The following is a 12,135-nucleotide window of genomic DNA, read 5'->3' on the forward strand; positions in this document are numbered from 1 at the left end:
TCAGCTTTTAGTATTAAATGGTTTATATCAACGTGTGAGATAAAATATGATAGTAAACGGTGATAACTAATAAGAAAATGTCAAGTGTTGAAGAAAAGTAAAATATGCGGTTCGTACAAGTTAGGCGGTTTTTTAAATATGTCAAATCAAACTTAATCTATCAAAATTAATTGTGATTTGGTTCAAATTGGATATAGAAGTTACACATTTTAATGGTAAAACTAAAATGTGGGCTGGATTGGTTTCTTTGGCATGTTTAAACAATTTGAACTTGAGTTAGGCTAGTTGTAACTTGTACATATGTCTTCTCCCTTGTACTTGAGTTCTCTCTCGTAGAAGATTATAATAATCAGGGGCGAAGCCACACGCAGGCCTGCCATGGCCATGGCCCCCCCAAACTCCATGAAAAACCCATTATTTCTTAAGCATCAACTACAATATTAGTTAAAATATAACTCTATATAATCTTGCATCTGTAGTACTGGCCCCTCACAGATTAGCTTCTAGCTCCGCCACTGATTGTAATTTAGAATATCACCTTAGAAAAATGATTCGAGAGTGATTTTTGGCTCACCCCCTAACTGCAACTATTGGAAATTAATGATTCCAATTCCTCAATATGAGAGCATTTCACAGCCACGATCAAAATGAAAACACTTTCTTACACGTTAAGAGTCATTTCGCTTTACAAGACCATCACAATTTAACAAGTGCATGAATCATATTGGGCTGGGCTGGTTCAATTGAGTTGAGACCAAATTCTCGTTTAATGATCTGGTTAAATCATATTAAATGCAACCCAATTAAATAAATCATATAGACCTATTTTTTATATTTCTACTTTTAATTTTCAAATATTTTTAATTAATTGGGTTGCATTTAATTTTTTCAGTTAAAACTTGCAATAAGAAAAAAGTACTGCTACTTTTACCATATTTGTATACCACATTCTCATATCACCTTATATGACAGATGAAGTGGACATCCACATCAATTAAAAAGTATCAATAAATCATAAAAGAAAAGAAATGTTAAATTACTTTTAATTGATGCGGCTGTCCACCTCATCTGCCATATAAGATGGTAAAAAATGTGATATACAAGAGTATATGTTAAGAGTAGCATTATTCAAAAGTAAACGGTAAGAAAAAGCCAAATAAGTCATACATGATTGACCTTGAGAGATGTATGCTAAGCTAACAAAAATATATCAATTTTCTCAAATTGTTTATGATAAAAAAACAGATATGATTTCTCCACTCTTTTTTTCTCCACTTACACTCCCTTTTGCTTTTCAATTTAGTTCTTTCTCTTTCCTATACTATCCTTACCTATACTACCCTTACTGTACATTAATTTTTTTTTTTTTACTTCACTTTTATATTAGTTCTTTTTCTTTATACTTAATTTTTCAACTTGCACTCCATTTTTAGTTTTTTTTCCTTTAATCGAGTAAGAAATTAAGTTCCCCCCCTCTTAAATATTAAAAATGAAGTGTAAGTTGGAAAATTAAGTATACAGAAAAAGAAATAATATAAAAGTGAAGTAAAAAAGAAATTAATGTAGGGTAAAGATAGAATAAGAAAAAGAAAGAACAAAATTAATTAAAAAGTATTAAAAAGCAAAAGGGAGTATAAGTGGAGAAAATGAGAGCAGGGAAATCAGCTCCCTTAAAAAAAGTGCTCAAATTATTTTCCATGATACTCATTTTTATCTTTTACTTTTGCGAAAATTTTAAAAACAACATTTATAATAATATGTAAAAAAAATTGTATATATACGAGTGATATTGAAGGAGGAAATTCAAACGCATGATCTCAAATCCAAAAAAATTATAAAAATAAATAGATACCTCTGATTTATTTTCTTCTTTCGAATAAGAGCTTTATTTCTTTTAAACACACAAGTTGTATAGAGGGTCGGTGCATATTAAATTACTGTTTTTGGTGAAATGGGTTTATTGAATTATTTAATATAGATGTGTACTTGTAGTGGTGTAGGACCTGCAAGAGTATGGCGCTGACAACTAGAAACTAAATCGGTTCCAAACACACTCTCTACGAGCTAAAGAGTAAAACCAGGGCTCCCGCACAGATCTGAATCGCGCTCTAGATCTCCTATCCCAGCTTTTCCCGCTGCATTCTCCTGAGGTTACTCTCTCTCTCTCTCTCGTACTTCTCTTACTATTGCTCTTTGCTCTGCTTTTTTCGGCTCTTAGATCCATTTCTTTGAATGGGACAGAGTGATTTATCCACAAATTAAGTTTCTTTACTGCTTTATCGATCTGAATTTGAATTCTTGTCTTCATTTTCTTTTCGAAGATTGGCTTTTTGTGATTGTGTTTTTGAGTTCTTATTGATTCCGTGGCTGCTTGGATATCTGGGTTGGTCTTATGTTCACAAATTTTGAGCTGTACATGCGTGTTTCACTGGAATTTTGCTCAATCATGCCAGCTTTTTGAGTAGTAATGATAAATTCGTTAGGATGGTATTTGAAATGCAGAAGAAAAAAGGTTTATGGGTTTGGTAGATTTATGTATGAGTTTGAATTGACGTTTGGAAAGAAGATCTCTTTGTGGCATTGTCATGATGGTTGATGCCAATTTAATTGGATTATATGAAAATTTTGAGATCAATGAGTAGAGGACAGTTAGAAAAATGATTCAACACAAGGCTTTTGGAAACACTGCTAATCGAAGTTTTGTTTCAACTTATGCTAGATTTTGCAGGCTCACTACTTAATAAAATCATGTCAAGGAGGCCAGTAAATCCTGCTAGACGCATTGGCGACGGTGGAAGCATCCCATTTGTGGGTGTTGTGCAGTCCAAAGCACGCTCATCGCCACTACTGTCTATAGGGCTTGTGCTTGTGGTACTTTCCATTACCATTCTACTTCCATTGCATCGGTATTCTTTAGGAGCATGGTGTTAACATTGATAATCCTAGCATAACCAAAAAATAATGCTTGGTAGTTAAGCACGAACTGATATGACTAAATCGTGTGATTCCATCGTAGAAATGAATTCTGTTAGTAATATTGTCACTGAACAAGATTGCACTAACCGGTTTAGCTTCAATACGAAACTAACAAGTGTGAACTTTGAAATTTCAGGAATGAATTCTCTTAGTAATGCCGTCACTGAACATAATTACACAAACAGGTTTCGTTTTGATACGAAAGTACTGAGTATTAACTTTTAAATTTCAGGGTGCAATTCTTCTTGTCTGCTATGCTTTCAGCGGGTCAGGTGGACGGAGCAGTAAAGAGGCTGTGATTAAACTTGAAGGTATATTTCCTGACCTGTTCTTTTGTCCAGTCTCCCTTTCTCTAAAACATTTTGGTTATTGAATGCAATAGTTTGCGTGATTTATTAACATGGGTTGTTAGAATTCTATATTGTCTTTCCAAAATTCTCAACATCTCCGAGCTTATATATCCCTGTATGGTTAAATTGAGTGGATCTATCAAATTTTGTGGTATGAATTCAGTTGTTTCAAACTATGTGAATGTTATGCATTGCGAACTTTTTGCGATGAGAGATTGTTGGTTCCCTCAATTTTTTTATTTTACTGTTAGCATGCAGGTTTTCTGAGGTAGAGGAACTTTTTACAGTTTGACAATCTCTCATATTTACATGCAGGTGGTGCTTCGTGCACATTCGAAGTTCAGAGAGCAATACCTATACTAAAGAAAGCATATGGTGATAGCATGAAGAAGGTGTTGCATGTGGGCCCTGACACCTGTTCAGTGGTATCTAAATTATTAAAAGAGGAGGATACAGAAGCCTGGGGTGTGGAACCATTTGACTTAGAAGATGCTGATGCAAATTGCAAGAGTCTTGTGAGCAAAGGCATTGTGCGTGCTGCTGATATAAAGTTTTCTCTGCCTTATCGGCCAAAATCATTTTCTCTCGTAATAGCATCAGATGCGTTAGATTACTTGTCTCCAAAATACCTCAACAAAACTCTTCCAGAGCTGGCAAGGGTATCTGCTGATGGTGTTGTTATATTTACTGGTAAATGATCCTGCCCTTAATAGATTATACAAACCATACTTGATAGTAACCGATCTCTAGGAATTTTTATGTACTTGTCATTTCCATTTTGTAGGTTATCCAGGTCAGCATAAAGCTAAAGTTGCAGAGCTATCCAAATTTGGCCGTCCAGTAAGTGATTAACGTTTATTATATTCCGAATTTTCTTAGTTTCCCAGTCATTGATGACAATTGATACATATAAACTAAATTATGATTCTCAGTTTTCATTTGCTTGCTTTGGTTGTATGGATCTGGCAAGTTTAACTTCCTAATGTATAGCTTTACAAAGTTAAATATAGAGAAATGATGCAATGATTTTCTTTTAAAGGCCAAATTGCGAAGCTCGTCCTGGTGGATAAGGTACTTTGTTCAAACTAGCTTAGAAGAGAACGAAGTAGCCTCAAAGAAGTTTGAACAGGCTGCACTAAAGAAATCTTACACGCCTGCTTGCCAAGTTTTCCACCTCAAGTCATACCATTAAGAATCACAGCTTTGTAACTTTGTTCGATCAGCCTGTTGGTGAAACATCGGCTATATACGTCTTCAGTGCCCAAAGGGTAAGTTCATATTTTGTGGGAACATAGAGCCCCATTGTGTGATCGATTATGACACAGGATCTTCTGACTTATGTGTGTTGGGGAAGTGAGTTCTTGTGAATTGGCTTTTATCCTCACTATGTATTCTTTTACAATGATGTAATTTCTCATTGCTGCTTCTTCTTCTTCTTCTTGTTGGTGTTGTTGCAGTGATATAGATTTGTTAGTACACTAGATCTATTTTTGTTTATTATATTTATAAAACAAAAACAATATCTCAATGATTAATTTAATTAAGGATTTCATCTTCTGTCTCGTAGATAAATGTGTTGTTAGCCCATCATTTGGCATTTGTACTTGACTATACTCCGTGTGTTGGTGTTGGATTATCTCGAAATTTCAAAATATGCACCATACTTGCGGAGGAGATGAATGTGTTTAACTAAATCCAAAAACGAGACGCATGAAAATCAATCAAAAGAGCACTATGCTCAAAATAGAGAATGCTCTTTCTCATTACCTCAAAATAGCACGACCTGAACTTGACTTGATCCAATGGCTCGTCGTAACCGCTCTAGACCCTAATAGAGAATGGCGAATTTTAAACAATTCTTTAGGGTTATACAAGTGATAATCTAAATTATTCTTTTATAGAAGCGATAATCTAATCTATTCTAATCTACGATGAAGGGGTATTGAACTCAATTATATAAGAATAGACATACTATCACAATTCATGACCAATTAGCTTAATTAATGCTTGTACTAAAAAAAGTTTTAGTATTAAAAATAACTTCAAATTGTTGTATAATTGTCATTAAATTGAACATGGTGGTGATATAATTGTCATTAACTTGAAATTACCTAAGGAAATTAATTATAGAGAATACAAAAGGTAAAAAAAAGAAAGAGAAAAAAAAAGAGCAACATGAGGTTTTTATGAGTTGCCAGTTAGGCTTCAACCTGCGCCAAAATCATCGACGACAGTGAAGCATGGCCTCAAGAGAACACTCTCAGCACCAAAACCAGACGACAAGGAAAGTTCCACTCTTTCCTCTTCTCTCTCTCGTTTGCTTCATTTCGATCTTCGCCGTCCTCTCCTCCATTAGAAAGACCTCCGTTCCTTCGCGACCTCACAGCACGAGCTTCGAGTTCCGAAGGAGCCCGGGATCCGCCCGGAGGAACCCGGGAGAGTCGTGCGACTTCTCGGATGGAAGGTGGATCTACGACCCGAATCCGCCTGCGAGGTACAACAATACCTGCAAGGAGATCTTCAAGGGCTGGAATTGTATTTCCGGCAACAAATTCAACGGCCGGGAACTCGTCAAGTGGAGATGGCAGCCCAAGCATTGTGATCTCCCGCCATTCGATCCGGTTAGGTTTCTTCAGATGTACAGAGACACCAGCATTGGTACTCTCTCTCTCTCTCTCTCTCTCTTCCTCTGTTTATGTGCGTGTTGGTTGTTGAAGTTATTTAGTCCATGATGTGAAGTTATTGTCTGTTTGGATGCTGAGATAGCGTGTGAAAACTTACATTTGAAGCTAGGGGAAGTCATAAACATATAGAAATCCGGAAATTTTTAACTTGTAATTGACTTGATTGAGTGCAGTGCAGTGCAGAACATTGTTTCCTTGGTTACGCCTTTTTCTAATTGACTTAATTAAGTAAAGGTTTTAGTTTTATTAGACACTTAAATTTGGTACTTAGTTTGATTATACCAAATGCGATATGATGAGATGATTTGAAGGACTTTGTGGATCAGTTATAATACTGAATCCTGTGTTTTATATAAGACCTTATGAATGTTCTACAGTGCAGGGTTTGTTGGTGATTCGTTGAACCGGAATATGTTTGTTTCGCTTTTCTGTTCTCTGAAACGAGTGTCAAGTGAGGTTAAGAAGTGGCGACCAGCTGGTGCTGATCGCGGGTTTACATTTCTTCAGTATAATCTTACCCTTGCATATCACCGAACAAACCTTTTGGCCCGTTATGGTAGGTAAGCTACGTTTGCAACTATGTTGATGGCTATTTGCTACTTTATTAGATGAATAGATGGGGAACTGAGTTACATCTTGCACATGTTCAGGTCCGGTGTTCATCTATTTATTTGGACACTTAGGGTTGTTATGTTTTGTTCGATGCAGGTGGTCTGCCAATGCTAATGGTGGGGTGCTGGAATCTCTTGGATATAAAGAGGGTTATAGAGTTGATGTTGACATTCCAGACAGTACATGGGCAGAAGCTCTAAGCTTTCATGACATTCTGATCTTTAACACAGGGCACTGGTACTTACTATGTTGTTGCTTATTCATGAGTTTTTTGAATGTGGCCGGTACCTTTAATTTTTTTTTTCTTTTCATGATGTGATTACAATAAGTCTGTGTATCATAGATTCATAGTTAGGGATCACAAGACTAATATCCTAGTATCGACAATCATGATCCAATTTACTTACACCAATGGAGAGGAAGAAAACTTTAATGTAGGATAACCTTATTAGTAAAATAGAAAAGAACAAGAAATTTGAAAACTTCCTTGGAGTTTCGTTAATTTGCTCACAAAAAAATTCAGGAACTAGAGGTTCTATGATCTAATTAATTGTCCAAGTAAATACCAAATACTATTGGAATAGAAACCAGCTAGTTGCTGTCTTCAACAAGTTATGAGCAGCCATTTAAATAGGCTAAAAATCCATAGGTACAAGGTAAGAACACGTTTCGAAAATAAATACCAGACAAGTTAGGAAATTTCATGCCTCTCAATTTTGCTGACTATGCATTTGTTTTCATTTTTTGGTTCTTATAAACAGGTGGTGGGCTCCTTCAAAGTTTGACCCTACAAAATCACCCATGCTTTTCTTTGAAAAGGGTCAGCCTGTGGTTCCTCCTGTACTCCCTGATGTTGGCCTTGATATGGCTCTGAAACACATGGTTGGTTTAATCTTAAGATGAAATATTTAGATTATTTTTAAAATTTTAAAATTTTATGTTTCATGAGAAATTAAGAGGAAGTATTCTCGTGGTCATGTTTTTAATTGATTCGTCCATTGTAGGTAATGTTTGTGGAGAACAGAACACAGCCAGGTGCAATAAAATTCTTTCGCACTCTATCACCTAGGCATTTTGAAGGGGGTGATTGGGACCAAGGTGGTTCTTGTAACCGGGAAAAGCCTTTATTGCCAGTGCAGGTGAGTTGTAGGACACTGTCATGAGCTGATTGAATCTTATGTTTTGTGTATTTGTTTTTTGACACAATGAATGTTCAGTTTAGATAATTGAGCTAAACTTACATTTCATAAAGCAACGATTGATTTCTGAGCACACACCCCTTTACTTTCTTCTGTTTTGTTTCAATTTTTTGTATGTAACATCAATATATAATATATATACATGTTTAAAGTCATGGTTTGCTTTTCAGGTTGAAAAACTATTCTCTGTGAAGAATAATGGGACAAATGTGGAGGCACGCCTGGTCAATCAACACCTTTATAAGGTCCTCAAGGGGTCGGGTTTCCATATTTTGGACATAACCCACATGAGTGAGTTCAGAGCAGATGCCCATCCATCCGCAGCCGGTGGAAAGAAGCATGACGATTGCATGCACTGGTGCCTACCAGGAATAACAGATACTTGGAATGACTTGTTCATAGAGCAGCTAAATACTATTAAATTTAGAAGTTAATCAATTATTTTCATGTTGAGATTTTTCATTTGAAATGTCAACTTTCACAGCACATACCATCTTATTCTTAATGCTACCCGGTTCAAATCCACATAAATGTTGCATGCAGAGGAGGCAACTGTGGTTAGCTAGTCAGGCCCTGCGGCCACGGGCTTTCCACCCAAGCCATGGTAGCCAGAGCAATGGGTAATTCTATTATCTTGTTTTTAAAATTAATTTTGTTGTAACAATAAATTTATCATTGGGAATTTTATTAAAATTAGGGTGGAGGGAGCAAAGGGTACTTTTATTTGTACCGATTGCATTCTTTTTATAAAAATCAATAGAAAGAGAGAACTCGAACTTGAGACGCCTCCTAACACTGAGAGGAGATGTACTACTAGATGACCCCTGATGATAAATCCCTTCCACTATCAACATGGACAAGGTTAACTCAAATCTACCCCTGAATTTGAAAAAAATTATTACCCTCAGACCTCAATTAAGGCTTTATGAGGAGGTTGTGAATGAAAAATATTCTCAAATTATTTTTGGGTTATACTGTTTTTCTAAAAATCTTAAGAATCAATCAAATTGCATCACCCTCAAACTACTCATCATCTGAACCGTGGTGTTTTCCCTCAAATAGCTCAACTCTGCAGATATTCGTTCAAATAAGAGCACAGGCCAAAACAAATATTTCTCTCTCAAAACTCATAGAAACCTAACCATCTAATTCATCTTAAGTAGAGCATCTTTGTTTGCCTCTGGGTTTTGAGGCCAAGGAAGATGGAATTACCACAACAATGAGCAAAACCCTAACAAATGACACTACTAACTATCTAATTAACTGAAGAAAACAAAAAAAGAGAGCAATCTTGTAGGATTCGGCACAAGGAGGGGCTCAATTGATCTCCATGGTCCATCCCTTCTTGTCTTCCAGACGCCCTGTTTGAATTCCGGTTATCGTTTCATACAGTTTATGAGATAGTGCTCCTTTTCCTGTCTTGTATTCAACCCTGTAATGAAGTGACATCCCCAAATTAAAAACCATATGAAGCCTTAGAAGCCATATAGATATTGATCAAGAAAATAAAATTTTGATGCACTTTGTACCTTTTATCTTGATAAGTTACAGCACCAATTGGAGTCACAACCACAGCAGTTCCTGTGCAGAAAGCTTCGTCAGCTTCAAGCAAATCCTCCACTGGGATTACACGTTCCTCCACCTGCTCCGAAAAAGAAGAAGTTGAAAACATGGTTGTTCTAAAAGTGTGTTCTGAAAAATCTACAAAATTAATTCACCAAAAAAATAAAATCTATAAACTTCAAGCTTGTTGATTGGATTATCATGACTGAAGAGCACTTATAACCTGGTAGCCAAAATCACGGGCAATGTCGATGATGCTTTTACGAGTAATTCCAGGCAGAACAGTTCCATGTATTGTTGGAGTTGAAATAACATTACCCTGCAACAGATAAACAGTTTTGTAAACTTTCTCAGGTTTTGGAAGTGAAATTTGCGATAAATTAAGTTGACATGAGAATTTCATTTGGGACAAGGTTGATCGTGTTAATCTGACAAAAAGATATTAAAAATACATAAATCTTCTCCCGGCAAATATTATCTTCTGAAAGGTAGACAGCAGAAGCTGCTTATAATATTGGTGATGCATATCTGAGATGCTCAGTCTAGTTGGAAAATAATAAACAGTTAAAACTCATTGGCATTACCTTCAGAATGAAAACATTACATGCTGTAATCTCCTCAATGTTTTTTCCAGTTAAAGAATCCAGGAACAAGACATCAGAGAACCCTTTGGCCCTTGCTTGCTTTTGTGCTAGGTAAACCTACAAAAAAAAACCCAAAGTGAGCAATTTTACACAATCAACATCTACAGTAATCAATTCAAATTGATGAATTTTGTTGATATGTTAGCCTCATTCTGTGTTAAAGATCAGCAGCAATCTAGTCATTAAGTCTAAGTGGTTATGAGATAAGTTTGTTTATATTCATGGGAACACACACAACTCAGAAGAAGCAACTAATTTTTCCATCAGAAAAACTAAAATCCATATAAGTTATACTTACAGGTGAGTAGTTGGTGATGGATTTGACACCTCCAGTTCCACCGGGAGTAGCTCGATGGAGTTTATCCTCAACGTACAAGTTGAGTGCTGCCCGGCCCTGTCACATACACAACAACAACCACAAAACTAAGTATTCGACCAAAAAAAAACACCGCAAAACTAAGTATCAGAAATTAGCCTAACTTCATCATATCTTGATGACACACTGTTTAATGGTTTTGCTCAACTCACCTTGTGATAACTACCTACAGGAGAAGCAAATATTAGGAATGTGTATTCCGGCGCTGGCCCCAAGCCAAGAACAGATCCACTTCCAATGAGCAACGGCCTAAGATACAGTGTTCCTTTCCCTGTAGGGGGTACCTATAAAAGCAGATTTCAGCATTTATGAATACTCTTGTGCAAACATATTACAAACCAGAAGTGCAGGATCTAAAGCGAAAATGAGGCTACCCAACGCTTATTGGCAAGGACTGTTTGCTTTACAGCATCGAGGAATTGCTGACGAGATGGAGATGGCATGCACATTCTCTCTGCACCCATCTTCATTCTTAGAGCATTCTCTTCAGGCCGAAACAGCAGAAACCGACCATCTTCTGTCCTGTTCGCCTTAAGGCCTTCGAATAAGCCCTGATCATGGCACCACCACATATATTTATGTGACCAAAAGTTGGATACACAAAAAATAAGAAATGTGACAGAACAAGCTATACTTAATTATTAAATTGTTGCTGCTTAGTGCTAATTAACCTGTCCATAATTCAAAACTCCAGCAGATGGGCTGAGCTCAATGTTTCCATAGGGAGTTAGATGGCCTTGTGAAAACTCATCTCCTTTGGAACACTTCATGGTGTACATGTAATCAGTTGGAACTACTCCAAATTCAAGTTCATCCCAGTTCACATCAGCATACTTTTCATGATCTGCATCATGACTGCACATTTTCATAGAGAAAGAAAGAATTAATATCTAACAAATAAGAGATAATTAACACTAAGAACCAGTTATCTACCTTCGGATAGAATCAGAAGTTGTTTGCAAACCAGGAGAAGGCATAGCTGCAAACTTTAGTCTGGAAATCAATGCAGAACAACGTCTGAAACTAGACAAATGATGTTTGTATTAATAATTTTCTGATCTTCTTGGTAGTTGGTATCAATAATTATATCTAGTGCCCTAGGAATCTCATGTGAGCAAGTTGATGTCACAATGATCAAGATATAAATTGTAGCTGACACCCTAGTTTTTATAATTGTTTGACCAATCAATGTACCCCTAAAATATTTATAAAAAAAAAAAGAAATTGGAAGAAGAAAAAGAAATCAAATATATATATATATATGATGGAATATCATTATGCTACAAAAGAAAAGGAATCAGAAATATAGAAATGAATAATTAAATGTAGATTCAGAAGAAAATGAACAAACATTGTGAGATAGAGAGTGAGAGATTGTATGATACGTACGAACTGGAGACTGCTGACAAAAAAACTGGGGAGGAGATAATGCAAGCAGGTTATGAATGCTTTTCTTATATATCTTATAAACCCTACTGTATGTTTGTTTTATTTTTGTTTTAATTACAGCTATGAAAATGATAATTTCAAATACACTATTAAATAAGTAATTAGCTGTAATTATTAATTATGAAACAATAATAATCTATCAATTTTGGCTAGGAAGTCGTCTCTTCCTGTTTTGTTTTTTTTCCCTTTTTTGGGACATTTAGAATTAAGTAACTCATGTAACCCTTTCTCTTTCCAAAATCCTGTATCCTTTTTTCTTGTAGATTAGGACTTTTGAGAAAG

At 35.9% G+C, this 12,135-nt stretch overlaps 3 protein-coding genes across 4 annotated transcripts; 2 read left to right on the forward strand and 1 right to left on the reverse strand.

Moving 5' to 3' along the window:
* The first annotated feature begins 1,989 nt into the window (after nucleotides 1-1,989).
* LOC103334952 (putative pectin methylesterase CGR2) lies at nucleotides 1,990-4,878 on the forward strand. The gene is made up of 6 exons (XM_089055377.1): nucleotides 1,990-2,150; nucleotides 2,720-2,871; nucleotides 3,209-3,287; nucleotides 3,642-4,016; nucleotides 4,111-4,166; nucleotides 4,366-4,878. The coding sequence occupies exons 2-6, from the start codon at nucleotides 2,749-2,751 to the stop codon at nucleotides 4,516-4,518; spliced, it is 786 nt and encodes a 261-aa protein (XP_088911503.1). The 5' UTR covers nucleotides 1,990-2,150; nucleotides 2,720-2,748; the 3' UTR covers nucleotides 4,519-4,878.
* Nucleotides 4,879-5,467: 589 nt separating this feature from the next.
* TBL13 (TRICHOME BIREFRINGENCE-LIKE 13) lies at nucleotides 5,468-8,307 on the forward strand. The gene is made up of 6 exons (XM_008237931.3): nucleotides 5,468-5,984; nucleotides 6,393-6,570; nucleotides 6,719-6,859; nucleotides 7,384-7,504; nucleotides 7,627-7,761; nucleotides 7,992-8,307. The coding sequence occupies exons 1-6, from the start codon at nucleotides 5,567-5,569 to the stop codon at nucleotides 8,253-8,255; spliced, it is 1,257 nt and encodes a 418-aa protein (XP_008236153.2). The 5' UTR covers nucleotides 5,468-5,566; the 3' UTR covers nucleotides 8,256-8,307.
* Nucleotides 8,308-8,851: 544 nt separating this feature from the next.
* Nucleotides 8,852-11,841, reverse strand: LOC103334949 (branched-chain-amino-acid aminotransferase 6-like). Of its 2 annotated transcripts, none has more exons than XM_016795100.2 (10): nucleotides 11,794-11,841; nucleotides 11,338-11,427; nucleotides 11,076-11,259; nucleotides 10,779-10,955; nucleotides 10,557-10,688; nucleotides 10,327-10,422; nucleotides 9,969-10,085; nucleotides 9,608-9,703; nucleotides 9,351-9,463; nucleotides 8,852-9,253 (listed from the first exon to the last, which is right to left on the reverse strand). In XM_016795100.2, the coding sequence occupies exons 2-10, from the start codon at nucleotides 11,379-11,381 to the stop codon at nucleotides 9,139-9,141; spliced, it is 1,074 nt and encodes a 357-aa protein (XP_016650586.2). In that variant the 5' UTR covers nucleotides 11,382-11,427; nucleotides 11,794-11,841; the 3' UTR covers nucleotides 8,852-9,138. The 2 variants fall into 2 exon arrangements, with proteins under 2 accessions (XP_016650586.2, XP_008236152.2); XM_008237930.2 differs by having other exon boundaries at nucleotides 11,338-11,421; nucleotides 11,794-11,831.
* Nucleotides 11,842-12,135: the final 294 nt, after the last annotated feature.

The sequence above is a fragment of the Prunus mume genome, linkage group LG6 (assembly GCF_029339155.1).
Source record: "Prunus mume cultivar Tortuosa linkage group LG6, ASM2933915v1, whole genome shotgun sequence".
Classification (NCBI taxonomy): Eukaryota; Viridiplantae; Streptophyta; class Magnoliopsida; order Rosales; family Rosaceae; genus Prunus; species Prunus mume.

What these genes read in the sequence shown, in the direction of transcription:
- LOC103334952 (XM_089055377.1), top strand. Translation starts at nt 2,749, where the DNA reads ATGTCAAGGAGGCCAGTAAATCCTGCTAGACGCATTGGCGACGGTGGA. An exon ending in GGCTGTGATTAAACTTGAAG is followed by an intron (nt 3,288 to 3,641) that starts GTATATTTCCTG and finishes ATTTACATGCAG; the next exon opens with GTGGTGCTTCGTGCACATTC. An exon ending in TATCCAAATTTGGCCGTCCA is followed by an intron (nt 4,167 to 4,365) that starts GTAAGTGATTAA and finishes TTTCTTTTAAAG; the next exon opens with GCCAAATTGCGAAGCTCGTC.
- TBL13 (XM_008237931.3), top strand. Translation starts at nt 5,567, where the DNA reads ATGGCCTCAAGAGAACACTCTCAGCACCAAAACCAGACGACAAGGAAA. An exon ending in CTTTTGGCCCGTTATGGTAG is followed by an intron (nt 6,571 to 6,718) that starts GTAAGCTACGTT and finishes TGTTCGATGCAG; the next exon opens with GTGGTCTGCCAATGCTAATG. An exon ending in ATCTTTAACACAGGGCACTG is followed by an intron (nt 6,860 to 7,383) that starts GTACTTACTATG and finishes TCTTATAAACAG; the next exon opens with GTGGTGGGCTCCTTCAAAGT.
- LOC103334949 (XM_016795100.2), bottom strand. Translation starts at nt 11,381, where the DNA reads ATGCCTTCTCCTGGTTTGCAAACAACTTCTGATTCTATCCGAAG. An exon ending in CCATCACCAACTACTCACCT is followed by an intron (nt 10,086 to 10,326) that starts GTAAGTATAACT and finishes TTTTTTTTGTAG; the next exon opens with GTTTACCTAGCACAAAAGCA. An exon ending in CCCGTGATTTTGGCTACCAG is followed by an intron (nt 9,464 to 9,607) that starts GTTATAAGTGCT and finishes TTTTCGGAGCAG; the next exon opens with GTGGAGGAACGTGTAATCCC.